This window comes from Neolamprologus multifasciatus, chromosome 14 (assembly GCF_963576455.1).
Source record: "Neolamprologus multifasciatus chromosome 14, fNeoMul1.2, whole genome shotgun sequence".
Classification (NCBI taxonomy): Eukaryota; Metazoa; Chordata; class Actinopteri; order Cichliformes; family Cichlidae; genus Neolamprologus; species Neolamprologus multifasciatus.
In genome coordinates this window covers 21,059,575-21,076,262 of record NC_140452.1, presented here as the reverse complement: position 1 = coordinate 21,076,262, position 16,688 = coordinate 21,059,575, and the positions used below count along the sequence as shown (strand labels likewise).

At 42.9% G+C, this 16,688-nt stretch overlaps 1 protein-coding gene across 2 annotated transcripts; it reads right to left on the bottom strand.

Annotated features, from left to right (window-relative positions):
• Nucleotides 1-58: 58 nt before the first annotated feature.
• prpf8 (pre-mRNA processing factor 8) lies at nt 59-16,669 on the bottom strand. Of its 2 annotated transcripts, none has more exons than XM_085184562.1 (43): nt 16,474-16,669; nt 15,621-15,774; nt 15,336-15,504; nt 15,065-15,229; nt 14,748-14,966; nt 14,434-14,646; nt 14,132-14,257; nt 13,862-13,967; nt 13,407-13,597; nt 13,126-13,245; nt 12,818-13,007; nt 12,571-12,690; nt 12,190-12,324; nt 11,951-12,080; nt 11,639-11,835; nt 11,179-11,385; nt 10,672-10,835; nt 10,416-10,542; nt 9,920-10,112; nt 9,591-9,778; nt 9,246-9,484; nt 9,012-9,158; nt 8,665-8,875; nt 8,431-8,547; nt 8,067-8,314; nt 7,787-7,966; nt 7,565-7,700; nt 7,091-7,260; nt 6,775-6,904; nt 6,507-6,653; nt 6,248-6,408; nt 5,931-6,122; nt 5,577-5,814; nt 5,332-5,460; nt 5,077-5,190; nt 4,751-4,924; nt 4,427-4,620; nt 4,052-4,291; nt 3,791-3,932; nt 3,556-3,696; nt 3,321-3,460; nt 1,104-1,306; nt 59-659 (listed from the first exon to the last, which is right to left on the bottom strand). In XM_085184562.1, exons 2-43 carry the CDS (start codon nt 15,763-15,765, stop codon nt 505-507), a joined length of 7,053 nt encoding a protein of 2,350 aa, XP_085040688.1. In that variant the 5' UTR covers nt 15,766-15,774; nt 16,474-16,669; the 3' UTR covers nt 59-504. The 2 variants fall into 2 exon arrangements, with proteins under 2 accessions (XP_085040688.1, XP_085040686.1); XM_085184560.1 differs by having other exon boundaries at nt 16,465-16,668.
• Nucleotides 16,670-16,688: the final 19 nt, after the last annotated feature.

The following is a 16,688-nucleotide window of genomic DNA, read 5'->3' as shown; positions in this document are numbered from 1 at the left end:
GCCTTACTTCCCCTCTGGGGGCCAAAAAACACCCAAACCTGACATTACCACCACACTGTTCATAAAAATTGAGATCTTTATTTAAACTCAAGCTATGGTGTGACAGGATGTACAGTACGACATACAACACAGTAATAATGGGGCGTTACTGGCATGAAAGAACAACTTTCAGTTTCATTTCTCAAAAGAGTGAACAGTAAGCATATCATTTCCCCTTCCTAAACAGAGGTCTGATCAAATATTATACCAAATTATTGTGTACTGAGAACTACACAAATGCACATGTGAGATGCCACAAAGACTGAAGTAGCCTTACTGTAATAGAGGGCAGGGTAGAGTAATATCAAAAAGGATCCTAAAGCCTTTACATTAAAAAACAAAACAAGAATTCCATCATCACAGTTACATCTTTTTCAATAGCAATATTACAGGTTCTGAAATCTGAGCGCCACATAATTCTGGCAGAGCTTTCAACGAAACAGGTCAAGTGCAGCGCGTCTGCCCTCAGGCGTACATGTCCTCGCGGTCGGCATTGTAGATCTCGCCCTCCTGCAGAGAGGCAAAGTTTAAGAAGTGCGAGGGCCGGTGGACTTCGTGGTAGAACTCCTTCGGGTTGGCCAGCTGGAGGTCATACTTCATGTTTGGATCGTGGCGCACGCCTGTGGCAAAGAGAATTGACAGGTTTATTATTAGCATATATAAATAACTAGAGCGGGGGCAGGGGTGTCATAAGGCGAGCGACCAGAACTAATTTTGTTATTTTACACATTTATCATGCAGAAAGGGAAGGTGTATTGTTGTATATCTTACATTAGGATATGTCAGGGATTAAATGTTTAGCTAAATGTCTTCACATTTTGCCTAAATGTCTGGCCAATTTAAGGTTAAAGTGCAAAATGAGTTTCACATCCCTGGATCTAAATAATTGTGAAGCAAATCTGCACACTAAAATCAATGAAACAGACACTGGGGCAGTGGAAACATCAATGTATCCTACTGATCATTCAAAAAACAAGAAAACAAAACGTTGCACTCAGGGCAGATTTGGCAACAGATATATAGCAAGCAATACTAATATAAATACAAGAGATTTGAATACTGACCCATGAAGTTGTAGTTCCAGGAGCACTGGCCAGGTACCATGAAGAAGCCCAGGAAACGATCAGACAGCAGCATCTGCACTCTTTCATAGTGAGACGGTAGGTAACCTTTGGGGTTGTTGCCCTTGTCCGTGTTCTGGCGACCCCATTCATACCCACTGGGTGTCAACTTGTAGGCTGTGAGCGTGCATGAACCTGGGGTGAAGCTGAAAAGCACAGACAAGACACTCTTAAGTACGAGTCAACTATGTCTGAAAATACAGTTATAACTACAATTTCTTTTAAAGAGTCTGGTGCATTTTTTAAATTTATTTTAGCAATTAAAGAGTTTTTAAATAAAATTATAATATAAATAAATGGATTTCCAATACAGGGCTCGCAAAATTTCAAAATCCCTGGTAGCCCTTCGGGCAGGGACTCTTCAGTTTTTGGTAGCCCAAAATAAACTTAAGTAGCCCGAATAAAAAAAAGAGAACAATTTTTTGATTGATGTTTTGTTTCCTTTACAATAGTATACATTAAAGTATAATATTGTAAAGGAAACAAAATATTAATCAAAAAATTGTTGAAAAACAAATTACAACATTGTATAAAAATTACAATCATCAACTCAAATACTTGGTTCTAATTGAACAGAAATTTCTATGAACTTGTAAGAACTGTGTAGAACATGAATCAGTCTGTGTCAGAGCCTGAATCTGACATTTCCACTGAAGTCACGGGTAAGAGGCAAGTGGAACCAAGATCTAGGCCATTTGCTTTTTGAAGTTTGCAAAGACTGCTAAATTTTGCCAGTGGTAGTTCACTCTTTGCAACATAGTACGCCGTTTTAAACTGATTTTCAGGTTTATTTTTAGTATGTTATTTGCAATTGGTGTTTGTTCTGGGAAAGATATTGCAGACTGAGCAATAATGCATTTCTTGCATTTCACATGGGTTCTAATGGGGGCCTTTCTTAAAATGACTGGTCCCAGTAACAAAGGCGCTTGTCGACTCAGAAATCAAGGGAAAGCCAACAACACAACCGGCAGAACATTATGTTATTTACACGGGTGCACATAAGTGGTCCGCAGGTGCGCATTCGCTGTCAAAATAAAAGACGCGCACCAGATAAGAAGTTGCAACGCGCGTTTGCGTCCATATAAAAGGCACTGTTTTTGTCCGCTAGAGTGGGATTTTCACGTCACATTCTGCACCACATCTCTGTGCGTTCATCATTTGTTTGAAGCCAGCTCACCTCCTGCAACCACTTTTCCGAGAATACGCGCTTCTTTTGTGGTTCGGACTCCTTCTGACATTTCTTTGGAGGTGGAGGAACACCAAAGTAATTGCTTAAAGGAGCTTCTTCGACATCTTTAAGAGTTCTAAACAAATGTCTGTCCTCCTCCAGAAAATCTTATGTACGCAAACACACGTTGCAACTTCTTATCTTGTGCGCGTTTTTTATTTTGACAGCGAATGCGCACCTGCGGACCACTTATGTGCACCCCTGGTTATTTAGCTTGTCATATTGCAGCCACAGAAATTCTTTTGTCCATGAAACCATAAAGCTGCACTTTCTTTTTGCCTTATAGTCTGATTTGTCATAACTTTTCCGTTTTGTGGTCACTTCTTCACCCTGACCTGTCTTATTTGGCTCAGCAGAACTAAAATATATATCCTGCTGCTTTTACACAGACACTCGCATAACGCTCAGCAATTCTCTGCGCGATCAACCTCTCACATGTTTAAGCTTGCTGCGGGAGATTTCACTTGTCATGTTTGCATAGTAAGCTAACGATTGATAAGACGATGTCAGAGGAATTGGTGCGCAAATTATTGTCACTCACCAATCAGTACTGTCACTCTCTATACACAGTTTGCGCGATTGAAGCGCAAATTCAAACGCGATTTCAATATGTCACATATTGACAGTGGCTCACCAATGCCAATGACATAATTACCCAGCTACATTTCCGAAAGAATGCAAAAGCATTGACATATTTTTCCTTCCTACGATAGCCCGACGGGCAGGGCAGAGATAGGTTTTGGTAGCCCGACTGGAAAAATCACTAGCCCCGGGACGTCGGGCTTGCGATTTTGCAAGCCCTGCAATAGAATCACTATACTGCGTATTGAACTTTCAATACTTTAAACTCCATTCAAGTTAGTTTTTTTTTTTTAAACTGCTACAGATTTTACCTTCCTACATTCTTTTCATAGCAAAGTAATAAAGCCTACCTGCAAGTAATGATGATGGTCTTTTCTCCATCCCATGAAGGGTTATCAGCCATGATCTTGGCGTGGGTAGTGACATCCTGTGGGGACAGCTGCGGCGATTCATTGGGCTGCGTGTGAATCCAGCCAAGGGGTTCCATTTCCTGTTTAGGGAAAATAAAAATAAAGCTTTAAAGCTGGAACAAAGCAGCCAGCAACGCTATCATGTATCAATTGCTAAGAATAAACCGGAACTTACTTTCAGGTATTCATGACCAGGCAGCTGGTTGGGCAGGTGGACAGTCTGGTGAGTCCCCCACTGGGGCACCATGACAATACAACGGATCTCCTTCACCTGGGGGTTGTCAGGTGGGCTGGTGCCATACAGGTAGCCTGCAATCTGGAACAAAATAATATGGTCAGCATATATACCTGAGCATGTTGTTACAATGGGCTCAGTTGATGAAGTGATGTATAATATGATGAATACATACCTGTGCTCGCAGATCTGAGATGCAGATGAATTTCTTGAGGACATTTTTGGGCAGGATGTAGGTGTAACCCGTCTCCTTGATGTCATCAGATGAGACGTAGATGTGGTTGGTTCGGAGATGGAGGTTCGCAGCAGATATGGCCCTGACATGGGGAAAAAAACAACAACAAACAAACAAACATGATTTATGTCTTCATATTTTACCCAATCACGAGTGAACTCTTAAAACAAAGTCTGAACCCCACAGAAGCTGCGTTCATACCTGACTCTCCATTCGGTCTTGGATGAGAATGTCTGGGTCTCGTAGTTGGAGGTGGTGGAGGTGATGATCTCGTCTCCATGCTTGTTGACCGTGCGGGTCTGTGTGGCGGTGAGCTGCGACTGTTCTTTGGTCTGCTTCTCGATCTCAGCAATTTGCTGGCGCTGTTGAGACGGAGCTGAGATCTCCATTCCCAGGATGATGTCACGGATCTCAGACTGGGTCAGTGAAGCTACGTTCACACTGAAAGGAGACACAGGAAGTATTGACCACAAAAGTGGTTATATTTAGCTCCAAGTTACAGAAAACAAGCAGCTATTTGAGGTACATACATCAATTTGCTTGTGCAAAACTTGGGAACTCAAACTGAAGACTTACTTGTTCTTTTTGCCATAATCAGCCAAAATTAGATCTTTGAGTTGCACTTCCACCTTGATCCACTCCTCGTCAGTGAGCGTGGGCCAAATGTGATGGGGCTCGGTGATAGTTGTTTTGTCAGGTTTAAGGATAACCTTGGCACGGTCATTGTTGACGTGGAGCGCTCTGAGGATCAGGATAAGTCGAGAGAAGGCCTACGGAGCAGACAACCAAACACAAACTACTTACACAGGGAAGGGAGTAAGGGGGCTTTAACAAAACTTTAACAAAAAACCACCATCGTAAAACAATTACATACAATTTTAACCCTGGTGTGAAACTCACTGTGTAGGACGAGATGGTCTTCAGCCAGTCATCATAAAGGTTGAACAGCACCATCTGTGGTTCTGTAGCCTTCAGGATCAGGTCTCCAAACTTTTCCACCTTCAGACAGGCCTGGAAGGGCAGCTGCAACTCCGAGCCTTTGATCACAATGTTGGGGAAGTCGAGCAAGTGGACCTGCACAAGGAGAACAATGCATCACAAACTGGAAAAGTGCTGCAGTGTGGTTTCACCTTTGAAAAAGAAAAGGAAAAAAAAAAAAAAAAAAAAAAAATCACACAGAGCTAATCTATTTTTATTGTTTGTTTTATTAGCATAAAGAGTCTCACCTCCAGAGGGTCAAGCATGCCCTTCCTGGTCACAATGATCTGTTTTGGCTGCTCCTCCACTGGGAGGGAACGAATCAGAGCAGCCACTTCCTCAGCTGTTTTCCACTTGGCCAGCTACAGAGATTTAAAAAAAAAAAAAGTTAAACACCTTTGATAAAAAATAAAAATAAAAAATAAGTAACTTACTAAATAAAGCCTTATATTTCACATCTCTGCCACAAGCTATGCTGTATTTCTGAGAGTAAGGGGTTGTACCTGTCCCAGACGTTTCTGCCCAGCCCACACAGAGGTGTGAATGATTTTGAGGAAGAGCTGACCGGTCCTCGGGTTGAAGATGAAAATGGCTCCATTGATGGGCTTCGTGGTCAAGTTACCCTCAAAGGTCTGTTGAAATAGGTGGAGAATACACGTGACTACATTTTATGCATTTTTTTTATATTATTATTATGCAAAAGCAAAATACACTTTACTTTCTTAAAATTACAAAAACACCCTTTTACCTTGTGGATAGTGACTCTGTAGACATTCGTGTCATCCACAAACCAGATGATCTGGTTGGAGAACAGTTCACCGTAGTTCTGTGAGGACAGGTACGGCTCAGTGGGCTCAGAGGAGTACAGCTGCAGACCTTTGCGGATGCGTTCCCTGAGCACATACAGGGCAGGGTTGGCCTTCATGATCTTAGCCATGGCCTGCTGGATCAAAGGCTTGCCTCCAGGGAACCAGTTACCATACGCACTACAAAACAAGAACACATAAAATGCTGGGTTTAAGTAGATGCTAAAAGATAGGAAACAAGATTCTTATCTTCAAACAAGACAGTGCACAAAACCTGGCCCTTAGACAATCCTAACCTGTGGAGGTTGTATGCCAGATCAATAGCAATGAGCACCCCAGTGGGAGAGGGGTAGATACTCATGTTGTCTGTGGTGTAGTCGAGGAACTTGGCCCTGGCATAGCGCTCGATGTCATGGGAGTCATAGTCACCCCATCGGAGCTGAATGTCAATCCAGTACTTCTGTGTGGTGGTGCTGTCCATCACGTCCCTGCAGGAGGAAGTGAACATTTCAATTTAAACAAGATTTTCACTTTTCTGTTTTGGACCTCATTATTCTATTATAAACTAATGTTTCATCCCCTAAAAAACTTAAAATCATGCTAAAAGTCATACTTTGAGTCAGCAAGCAGAGAAGGCCGGGAGACGTTCCACTTGTATGATGCAAAGAGAAGTATGTCAGCACAAGATGAGTTCATCTTGTAGGACTTCCTGGGGTGGATGGTCTCCTTTTGCACAGTCTCAATTTCCAGAGCATCCAACTCCTGGTCAAACACCTGAAAACCAGAATCAGAAAAAACATACAAATTTAAGTTCTGACTTGCACAATAACTCCTGTGCTGAGGAAAAAGTTTGGTAAATGAACAGAACCTACTTGACAGAGATCCATGACAATGCTCTCATGGATCTTCTGCCACAAGTGAGCCCTGAAGATCTGAATGAGGGAGATCTTCAGCGTTGGGATCTTGCCGTGCATGAAGATTCCTGTCAGGTCAAGCTGCACTTGGAAACCCACATACACCTAGAAACAAAAACATACAAACTTTAAGCTACTACAGACATTCTTTAGTTTTCCTACACAACAAAGACTCATATGTTCTGTAAGATGTTTCTTTTCCTCTCTGGTTCCTGGTTGTACTTACGTTGGCTCTGTTGATGGTGGGTGACCACCAAAGAGTGAAACGACGGTTGGGGATTTGGTTGAGACCAGATCTCTGGGCATTAGTCAGCTTCTTCCATTTCATGGACTCCTCAAAGCCACTGGCCTTTTCCCTAAAACGCACAGAGAGAGAATCTGTTTTTAAAGGCAATTAATTACATTTATGACAAATTAGTTTCCTGGCAGTTATACACTCCCCAAGTGTATCGAGAAAAGCACACAAAGTGATCCAAGTGTAAAGTCTATTGTGTGATGCTTGCAATATAATTAATTCCTGTAAACATTTAAAGTGCTCTCACCAGAAGAGACCCTCCCAGGTGGGGAAATAAGTGCCTTTGAAGAGTGTGTGCTCCAGAATGCCCTCCACGCCACCAAGCGCCTGGATCATGTCTGTGCGGTAGTTGTTCAGGTTCCACAGTTTGCCATCATGTCTCTGGTGTGTCCACCAGAACGGATTCTGCTTCAGCACCTGCAACCAACCAAGGAAGAAAATACAATTAATAGCTGGAAATAGCTAAATGATAAACATCATGTAATAGCATACAGACACGTGCATGACAAATAAAACTGTAAACAGTCTTGTTGATTGGTAAACCTTTAAAGTCAACACAACTGCTGCAGAGTGCAACTGAGACCAAGAGTCCCAACTATTTTTAATCTGCTTGAGTTTAATTAGGAGAATGCCTGAATTATTAAAAGGCACTTCATGTTTTTATATAGAAAAAAAAAACAATTTCATCTTAACACTTTGCACATCACTGTCTCCCTCATACCTGGTACTGTTTAAAGTCAGTTCTGACTCTCCAGCCTTTGTCATAGGCCAGTGTGTGTCTGTCCTTTTGGAAAAGAGTGTTGATCCTGGGGATTCCTCTGTCCCAGGAGTCCTCCAAATCCTCCAGAGTTAGACGCCTGGAATAAAGATGAAACGCTGGTTATTATGGTGTCCAAACTAGCTGCAATGAGTCCAAATCAGATAAGAGAGGAATCTGCTCTACCTGTTCTGGGCAATGGCCTCCTGTCTCTTGAGCGCATACTCAGCCCAGACCCTCTGAGAGTCGATAAACTCGCTCTCCCACGGCTGAATGTAACGATACAAGTTAGGGATCAGCTGGTCTTCTTCGTGGCTCATTCCAGACCTGAAGTGGGTGATGCCCACATCTGTCTGCTTGGACCACCTGTTAAAGAGTGAGACAAATGATTGTGTGATTGGTTAAGACACCACAGCTGAATGAATTTACAGACTAGAAGTTCATACAGATCTGCAAGGAGACCTACCTCAGGTCTGATTGCGGGATAAGCACGTGGCCCATGGACAACATGCCGAGACCGCCCAACTCTTTGGGAGTGTAGAAGACCACGGGAGGGAAGCGGCTAGGCATTTTGGAGTTGAGACCGATCTTAATACGTGTCTGAATCTTGTTCTCACACTTCACCAGCAGGTCCAGTAGCTCCTGTGTATTTACCACAGCCTCACGGAAGTAGGTCATCAGACCAATCAGAGCTGTGTTCCACTTATTCACAATCTGAAGGTTAAAAATCGAGAAAGTAGTAAGTTTTCCTGGCTCTGAATGCAGCTATAAAAGGATCAATGAATGTAACAATAATACTCTAGTTTATAAAAAGCAAGATCTCTGTTAACCTTGGTGAATGTGGTGGATCCAGAGGCCATCAGGATCTGACGCACTCTGTTGTGAAAACGCTGCATTGACTCATCATCCACCCGCAGGAAACACTGTGCTGTCCTCTCTTTGGTCACCTGAACAAATAAATACAAACGTGAACTTCAAGCCCATTTAATCAAAAAAAGGGAAAGTCTCTTTAATTTGTTTTCTAAACACTATAGCAGCAGGTTTGTTAGCCTTATGAATTTCACCTCATTCTGCAGGTTCCAGACACCATCCTTGTGAGTGAACTCCTCATAGCTGGTGCGACACTTGGGAAGGATGCGGCACTCAAACCCACACATGTTGAAGAGCAGGTTGGGGTTGTCTTTGCTGTACACGGACACAAAGCTGTTCTCCCACTGGACTGTGGTCACAGACCTGGGCAGGCGATTCTTGATGTCCCAGAACACTGCGCGTCCACTGGGAAGATTATTAGGCAAGTTCAAGCCATTTTTCATAAAGTCTAATTTTCGTTATGTGCAATATTCAACAAAGATAAGATCTACATAACAATAATCTACAAGTTTAAGAGTGAAAGGTTGAATGAAAAACTCACAGATTCACATCATGCTTCATCAGCCTCATCCGGGCATCACGAGGCCAACACTTCTTATTGTTGTAACCCACAATGTTCTCATTGTTGGGGTCCGGGTGCTCTGTTAGATACCTCTGAATCAGGTCCCTGGCCTCATCAGCAGAGAATCTGGAGCCACAAAAACAATGACATCACTTAAATGTGTAAAAACAAACAAGTGAGAAAATGTCATCTTATCACTTAGTGCAATCCTACCTGAAGAAGATGTGGATGCGGTCGATGTAGCGGCAGTACAGTCGGATTGGGTGAGCGCTCTCCGTGGCAGTGTCTTGAAAACTGAGGAAGTCGTTGGGCATCTGAGGGGGACCAGCCATCTCACTGGCACGGTGCAGGCCAAGAACCAGGAGGTCCATCACCAGACCGTAGTACTGCACGATGAACGAGGCAAACTGGAGACCCCTGATGATGCCGTAAGAGTTGGTGTGGTTCATGTCCTATGTGAGAGGAATAAAGATGAAGAGAAACACTCAAAAAAATAAATAAATACATCTAATCAGTTATCTTTAAAACTCCTATATGAAAAGAAATAAGCACCCTTACCTTGTAGTTGATGACCACGTTGTTCTTGGCTGTCATGTAATCAGCAATGTTGTGGTCAACAATAAGACGCAGCAGCCTGTTGAGCAATGTCAGATCAATCTTCTCGTACATCTTCTCATAGCGGGACTCGAGCATCACGTTGCACTCTCCTTCTCCAGTCTCCCATACGTCCTGCAAGTTGTTGATGCCTGAATGGAATAAAGGAGCATTTAAATAAAGCTGAAAATGTCATCACATTTGCCCACAATGTTATTCAAACTGAGATTTGATTTTATTCTGGATCCTTTCTGAGATACTACACAACACATTCAGCTATATTTGAGTCTTACCTTGGCACCACTTGTAGACCAGCAGTGGTGGTGGTTCTGTATCAGCAGGTTTGATCCAGGGTGGAAACAGGCGTCTCTTGTCTGCTTCATACCACAGGTACTGGTCCAGGTAGGCATCAGTTATCTTCTCCAGGGGTTCCACATCATACACTGGCACCAGGTGGCTGTACAAGTCCATGAACTCAATACCCACCTGCAAAAGAAGTAGTCACTTAGAAACTAACAAACGGATGTGATGATAAGAAAGACTTTTACAACAGAGAAACTCAACATTGTAACGGAAATCAATTCTTCTGGTGGTTTCCCAAAACGACATCCCAGTAACTATGTATCTACACAGAAGCTAGGAAATACTGCCTCACATTTATGTTACTTATGTTTGTAAACTGACCAGTGAAACAAAAAAAAAATTAGAGCAATATATTTTCTTCTAGTGTTCTCGTCTACTGTTTAAAGCCAGAACTCTTAGAAAGTATCCACACATCTTCTCCCTGACCTCTTTGAAGGCTCTCTGTGTTAACAGGTGACGCTTAATCCTGGAAAGAGCCTCGTGAGGGTTGTCGTAGGCCTGCTCTATGAGCCCGAGCTCCTCCCTCTGACTCTGGTTCAGACGAGACTTCACGCTGGAGGGATTTAGAGTGGACATGGAAACAAAATGAATAATAATAAAAAACATATTCTGGCAATTCTGCTGCCTGATGTGAGAAAATATGCATCGCTAAAGTTAAAGGCAATGTTCTCAGCTTGCTTACCTGTATGCTTCTTTGAGCCTCTCCAGCGCCAGGATGAGCAGCTTGGTGTCATGTTTGTAAGACAGTGGAGGGAACGGGATTGGTGAGAAGCGCCGACTCTCCAACCAGTGCACAGTGGTGGTGTAAATGGCCACAGCCTCTTCTGCAGTGATGTAGGGACCATCCTGTAAACAGAATACACACACTTTCAATTATATGGCAAAAAACTACAGGATGCAGCCATTTTTACCTTTGATACAGAGATACAATGAGACCTGTTTTCATATATTATAACATCATGTAATAATCAGAAAAGTGTCTGAATAGCAAAGGGCCAGTGGCAAATGCAACCAGCAATAAAAGAACCACTATTCACTTTAATATTCCTCCAGTTCTTACGCACAGGCAGGCAGTCGAATGCAAGTGCGCCTTTGTAGGAGGTCAACAATCAACATTTCACCTTAAATGCGTTGACATTGTAGAGACTTTACTAGAGTTCTTTTTTAAGCTGCCTTCTCAGAGTATTACCTTCAGGTAGTTGTGCTGTCTCTCCTGTTCAGCTTTCAGGTACAGACGGGTCAGTCTGCCCAGATTTTTCTTGCACACCGTCTTATCCACAGTGGCTCCGCGACGGATTCGCTCACGGTTGTAGTGGGCTGTGTTGGTCCACCAGTCAGCTTTGGCCTTCACGTATCGCAGAATCATGTTCTCAATAGGAGTAGGCAATCCAGGTACCTAAAGTGAAAGAAAAAGATAATATTAGATATTTTATTCTCACTTAAATTCTAATTTTTAACAATGTTTGTAGTATCTTTGTGAAGTTGTTCCAATATCTAATCAGTGCTTTCAATATGTTTTCCTTTATTATCCAATTACCTGATATTTTATTCATGTTACCAAGAATTTCAAAAATTCTTTTAAACCACAGGCCATCCATTCAAACATAACAAGACACTCAAATGTCAAAAAATTCCTGAGGGGACCTGACCTTCCATGGGATGTTTGCTTTCCAGCACCTCCAGGACTCGCTGAGGTGCTGCAGGATGGTTCTGGCCTTGTTCTGTTTGATCCCCTCAGGCATCATGTCCAAGATGTCATGCATCACAGCCGCACGCAACTCCAGGTCAAAGTGAGACTCCACACGCTGTTTGGTCACAGTCTTTGCAACACCCTTCGAGTGACGTCCTGCAGAGGAAATCACAACAAAACCGCCGCTGCTGCTGAAACTGCTACAGTTTCCCTCAGAGAATAACTCTGATTGTGTCAGAGAATCACACAAGTAAAATATGTATGTTCAGACCTTCAAACTGTCTGGCCAGCAGATTTCCGAGCCACCGCTCCAACAGGGGGGTGATGCCCCTCATGAAGAACAGCCACACCCTCCAACCAGGGGCCCAGAAGCCACAACCTGGACCCTTGCCCACAGGACCCTGAAAACACAGACAAGATTAAAACTTAAATGTGATTGTGGGAAAATATTTATACAGACAACAGCTTCACCTTAAGTGTGCAAATTGTTAACATTGGGCAATTACTCACGGTATTGAAACGGTAGTAGATGAGATGCTTCAGGTCTTTGCACATCCGGATTTGTCTCATCAGCTTGTACTTGTACCGGTACATGCCCGTGAGCTGACCCACATGAGCGAAGATGTACTGCAGTCCGTCAGCCAACTGCAACACAGAAACACACCTTTGAGGATGGTCACGTGTGCAAATCAATACATAAAAATAACTACTGAAAAAAAAAAGATTAAAATAAAATCATGTTCATAAGATTAAAACATGAAAAAGATTTCCCAAAATCCTTTATCAATGCAAAAGATACATCCTTGCATTTTATACTGCTTTTCATTAAAGAGCGCTTTTACCGCTACCCTGTGAAAGCAACGCCTGGCCAATTTCCACTTCACAACTAACCTGGAAGGCATCAACATTTCCCAGTCTGTACTGCACGTGGCTGTCAACCACCAGCTTGCTTAGACGGAGAACCTCTCTGCACAGATGAAAGGCATTGCCGAATCGCGACTTCTTTCTCTCCTGAAGGAGGCAAAAGAAAACAGTCATAGGTCAGCAATGGTCAAAAGAAGTGCACTTCATACTAGAATACAGTCAGACACTTAACAAAAACAAAATGTGAAGTTAGATCCTGCTCTGCAGATTGTACCTTTGTGGTCAGTGTCTTGACAGGCTTCAGGTTGAAGTTGTAGTCCAGATGCAGGTAGTTGAGGTTCTTACGATGGATGAGCAGATTGAGCATGTTGTAGCCCTGTCTGCAAACCTGCAGGCCAACCTCCACCCAATCCAGCTTTGTGGACTGGAAGAACTTTGTGGCCTTAAAGGAGCGGAATAGGTATCTACAAGACAACAGAGGGATAACTTTTACAGATGAACTTGGATAATGAGCAAAATAAATAAAGGTTTAATTAAAAATGCATGAAAGCAGGATATCAAAATAAATCCAAGGATAATCACCTCTTCTTCTGGGCCTTGGGTGGTCTGTGTTTGAGAGCATTGAGCACATAGTACTTCAGCAGTTTCTGGTATGACACACGTACTTTCACTGGCTGTCCAGCAGGGCAATGCTCGCGGTACCTATAAAATATTTTAGCAACAAATGTTTAATACTTATCAGACTTTTTGTTTTTAAATTTTAACTCTAATGCAAAACAAAATCTTCCACACAGCCGACATCTCTTCAAACAGTAAAGTACATCAGATTTACTCCTGTCCTAACAGCTTCACAGTTTGCTCACCAGTTCTTGATCAGGGGGATATCGATGGCACGTCTTGTTCGGCCAGATCTGAGGTTGAAGGGTCTCGGCGCCCACAGGAGAGCAATGCCATTGGCTGTGTTGTCTGTGTAGAGTGGGGTTTCTTTGAGGAAGGGTTCCACAAACTCAGCAAGCTCAAACTCCTCATCATCATCTGGCAGAGGCTCCTGACTCTGAGAGGAAACGGGAAAAACAATGAATTAAACAGATTCAGGGCAGAAGGGCTGGAATTCAACAGACTATAAAATAACTAGAAGAGTTATCTGAATGGGGAAAGGTGATCTGCAGCTGCAGCCAATAATAACAAGTCACCACCACTATTCCTCCAGTTCTTACGCACAGGCAAGCAGTCCAATGCAAGTGCGCCTTTGTAAGAGGACTTTGATGCGGGGTGTTATTCACCAAAGGGAGACAAGTAGATAATGTGCAACACTTACCTTAACAGAATGTCTGTGTGAAATGGGGTTGATCAGCGGGTCAAAGTAAAATGCAGGAAGATCGGGGTCTTCTGTTTTGATAAAAACCACATTTGGTGTGTGGTACCTGGGAAAAAACCAAATCAAAAACGTCACAAGTGTTGCTTTTATATAGCCATTATGAAAAATAAAACAAATCTATGACGTTTATAAGCGATGAATGTCTCTCCTGTCTTGAATGAAAAAGGATTTTTCAGTCAGCCGGTATTTCAAGTAAACAGCAGTTCTCACCAGGTGAGGTGGACGTGGTGGGGCAAATTGTTGTACAGGTAGGGGAAGGCGATTTTGTACTCTGTCCTGATGGGCTGTCGGATGATGATTTTGTTGATGTCGTTGAACTCGTTCCAGTCTTCATCCCTACAGAGGACACAGAGGAACCAGTTAGGACACAAAACAGCCAGCTTCTATTTTCACATTATGTTTGGAATCAAACAGCAATATCAAACAAGAAACATTTAAATTCTGCACTTTATTAACATTAATAACAATAAGTCTTTGGAATATTCATTTTATAAAAGGGCAAAAGAACATACTGGAGGTTGATGTCTCTGACCAAAGGCTCAAACTTTGGTCCTCCAGGGATGGCCATGTTTAAAGCCTTGGACGTGAAGAAAGCCTTCAGGTCAAAGAGGTAAAAGTAGTTTCTATCAACCAGATCTGTCAGAAGCTGATTGGCCAGACGGTACAGTGTGGACATCATGGGCAGTGTGAACTGCCAACGACGATAGGTGGTCCCATTCACAAACCTGAGCAAGACAAAGATAAATCATCAATTAATGTTTTAAGCAACATATCAGTTGCTTAAATATGTAAAGCTTTGTCTGTGAAGAGAGCCATGGCTGTTTACTTGGCTGTGTCCTTGAGGGGCTGATGTTCATAGAACCAGTCCACAACTGAAGCATCTTCCTCTGGATCAAGCTCCATCTGAATGGCCTCCAAGGGTTCCACATCAAGAATATTGTCAGCGTAGTCCAGTGGCGGCTCCTCATCATCAAAGGGTGGAAAGCGCATTCTTTTGAAGTGCCGACGATCTCTTTTCTCACGACGCATCATGATCCACATGGTGCTGGGATTAAAATTGGGAAAGAGACAAATTTACATTTTATTGAATGGAAATGATCACAGTTGGCTTGAAAGTTTTCAGCAGTAGAAACTCTCCCTTACCCCCACTGTGAAATGTAGACTGGCTCAATGACCCAAGGGATTTCATTGACAAATGAAATGGCTCCAGTGATGTGATAAAGCACGGGCACATCTCGAATCTGTTCCCAAGGCATCGGCATGTTTTCCAACAGCTTCAGCACTGCATGGGGCATGTACTTGAGGGCACTGTTCAACAAACAGACACAGAACAAGCATATGAAGATGTTATCAAGAAGAAAACACACCGACTTTTGTTAAGACTTTTAAAAAGGGATAAAGGAGTCATCTTTACCCAAGGTAGACCCTCTTGTCATGGCGAAACTTTCTATTGGTCATGTCTCCATGGTCCCTGATGATCTTGCGGACATGTTCAGGTGGCATATCTTCCTTCTGAGCATCCACAAAGCCAAACTTTCTCTTTTCTGAGTAGCGCTTTGCCTGTAACTGCTGCCATTTTCTTGCTGTAGAGTTGAAAGACATTTAATAATTGCAAAGTTAATCTTGTCCATTTGTGACAACTTCTCCGCTAAAAGCTCAAAACATGGAAGTCCCGCTTTAGTGGATACAAACAACATACCCTTCTCTTGTAATTTCTCCTCAGACATGTAGTCTGGGACAGGTGCAGGAGGGGGCACACCAGGCGGCACAGCAGTTGGTACCCCTGGTGGCACACCGGGTGGCATCGCTGCAGGGACCCCTCTGTAAGGAAAGGCAGCTGCCATGGTGCCTCACTATCCAAAACAAAGACACAAACCAAGGTATTAAAATAAGTGAGGTTTTTTTTTTTAAATTATAACTGTATATAATCAAAACCCTGAAAAGAGAGGCGTTACATGTCAAAAAAGCCAACTTACATTTAATTTAACTGAAACAAAAGACTGATCAGAAACATACTGGCACATGAATTCCTTGTCTGGCTCCTGCAACCCACAGATTAAATAACAGAAGCCACAAAGTGAAGGCGTGTGCTTAATGCCTTGCAAAGTCTAGAAAATAGAATGGCCTTGGACATAAACGCCTCTCAAAAATAAAAACTAGCTTCTTAATTCGGTAGAAAATGCATTTATTGCACATTAACTCATCTGTGTAGCTTCAACATCTTCGTGCTCACAGTTGATGAGCTAGCTACGTTAGCCTAACATGGCCTCCCGGATGGCACAAAACTGCAACAGCAAGGCGAACTTTGCCCGCGTTTAACTGTTGTTAGCTCGTTCAGAAACAGTGTAAACTCGGGATATCATTCATAAATGCTACATTATGTTACATGTAACACATTGTACTTCACGCCGCAGCACCTGTTAATTATTAGGCCAAGCGTGGAGGAAGCGGCAACTTAGCCAACTGCTAAAGCTAGCACGGTGGCTAACGATTGAGTGAGAGGTAAAACTAAGCAATAACAGAATGCATTCAACAACACGCACCTCGCTTACTTCACTCCCAGTGTTTCTTGTCGTTGGATAAAGCCTTAACCCGCACACAGTCAGCTAGCACAACATTTCTTTCTTATTCTCCGTATTTTCCGCCTCAGTGTTGGGCTGATGTGCGCTAACACAAAACTGCATAAACGCACGACGCACGACGGCGGACCACGATGAACGAGCTTCAGTAGTATTCACAGATGGCGGTTACGTCCGATATTTCTCTC

What these genes read in the sequence shown, in the direction of transcription:
- prpf8 (XM_085184562.1), bottom strand. Translation starts at nt 15,765, where the DNA reads ATGGCAGCTGCCTTTCCTTACAGAGGGGTCCCTGCAGCGATGCCACCC. An exon ending in GAAATGTTGATGCCTTCCAG is followed by an intron (nt 12,325 to 12,570) that starts GTTAGTTGTGAA and finishes TCTGTGTTGCAG; the next exon opens with TTGGCTGACGGACTGCAGTA. An exon ending in ATGAAGCATGATGTGAATCT is followed by an intron (nt 8,876 to 9,011) that starts GTGAGTTTTTCA and finishes TAATCTTCCCAG; the next exon opens with TGGACGCGCAGTGTTCTGGG.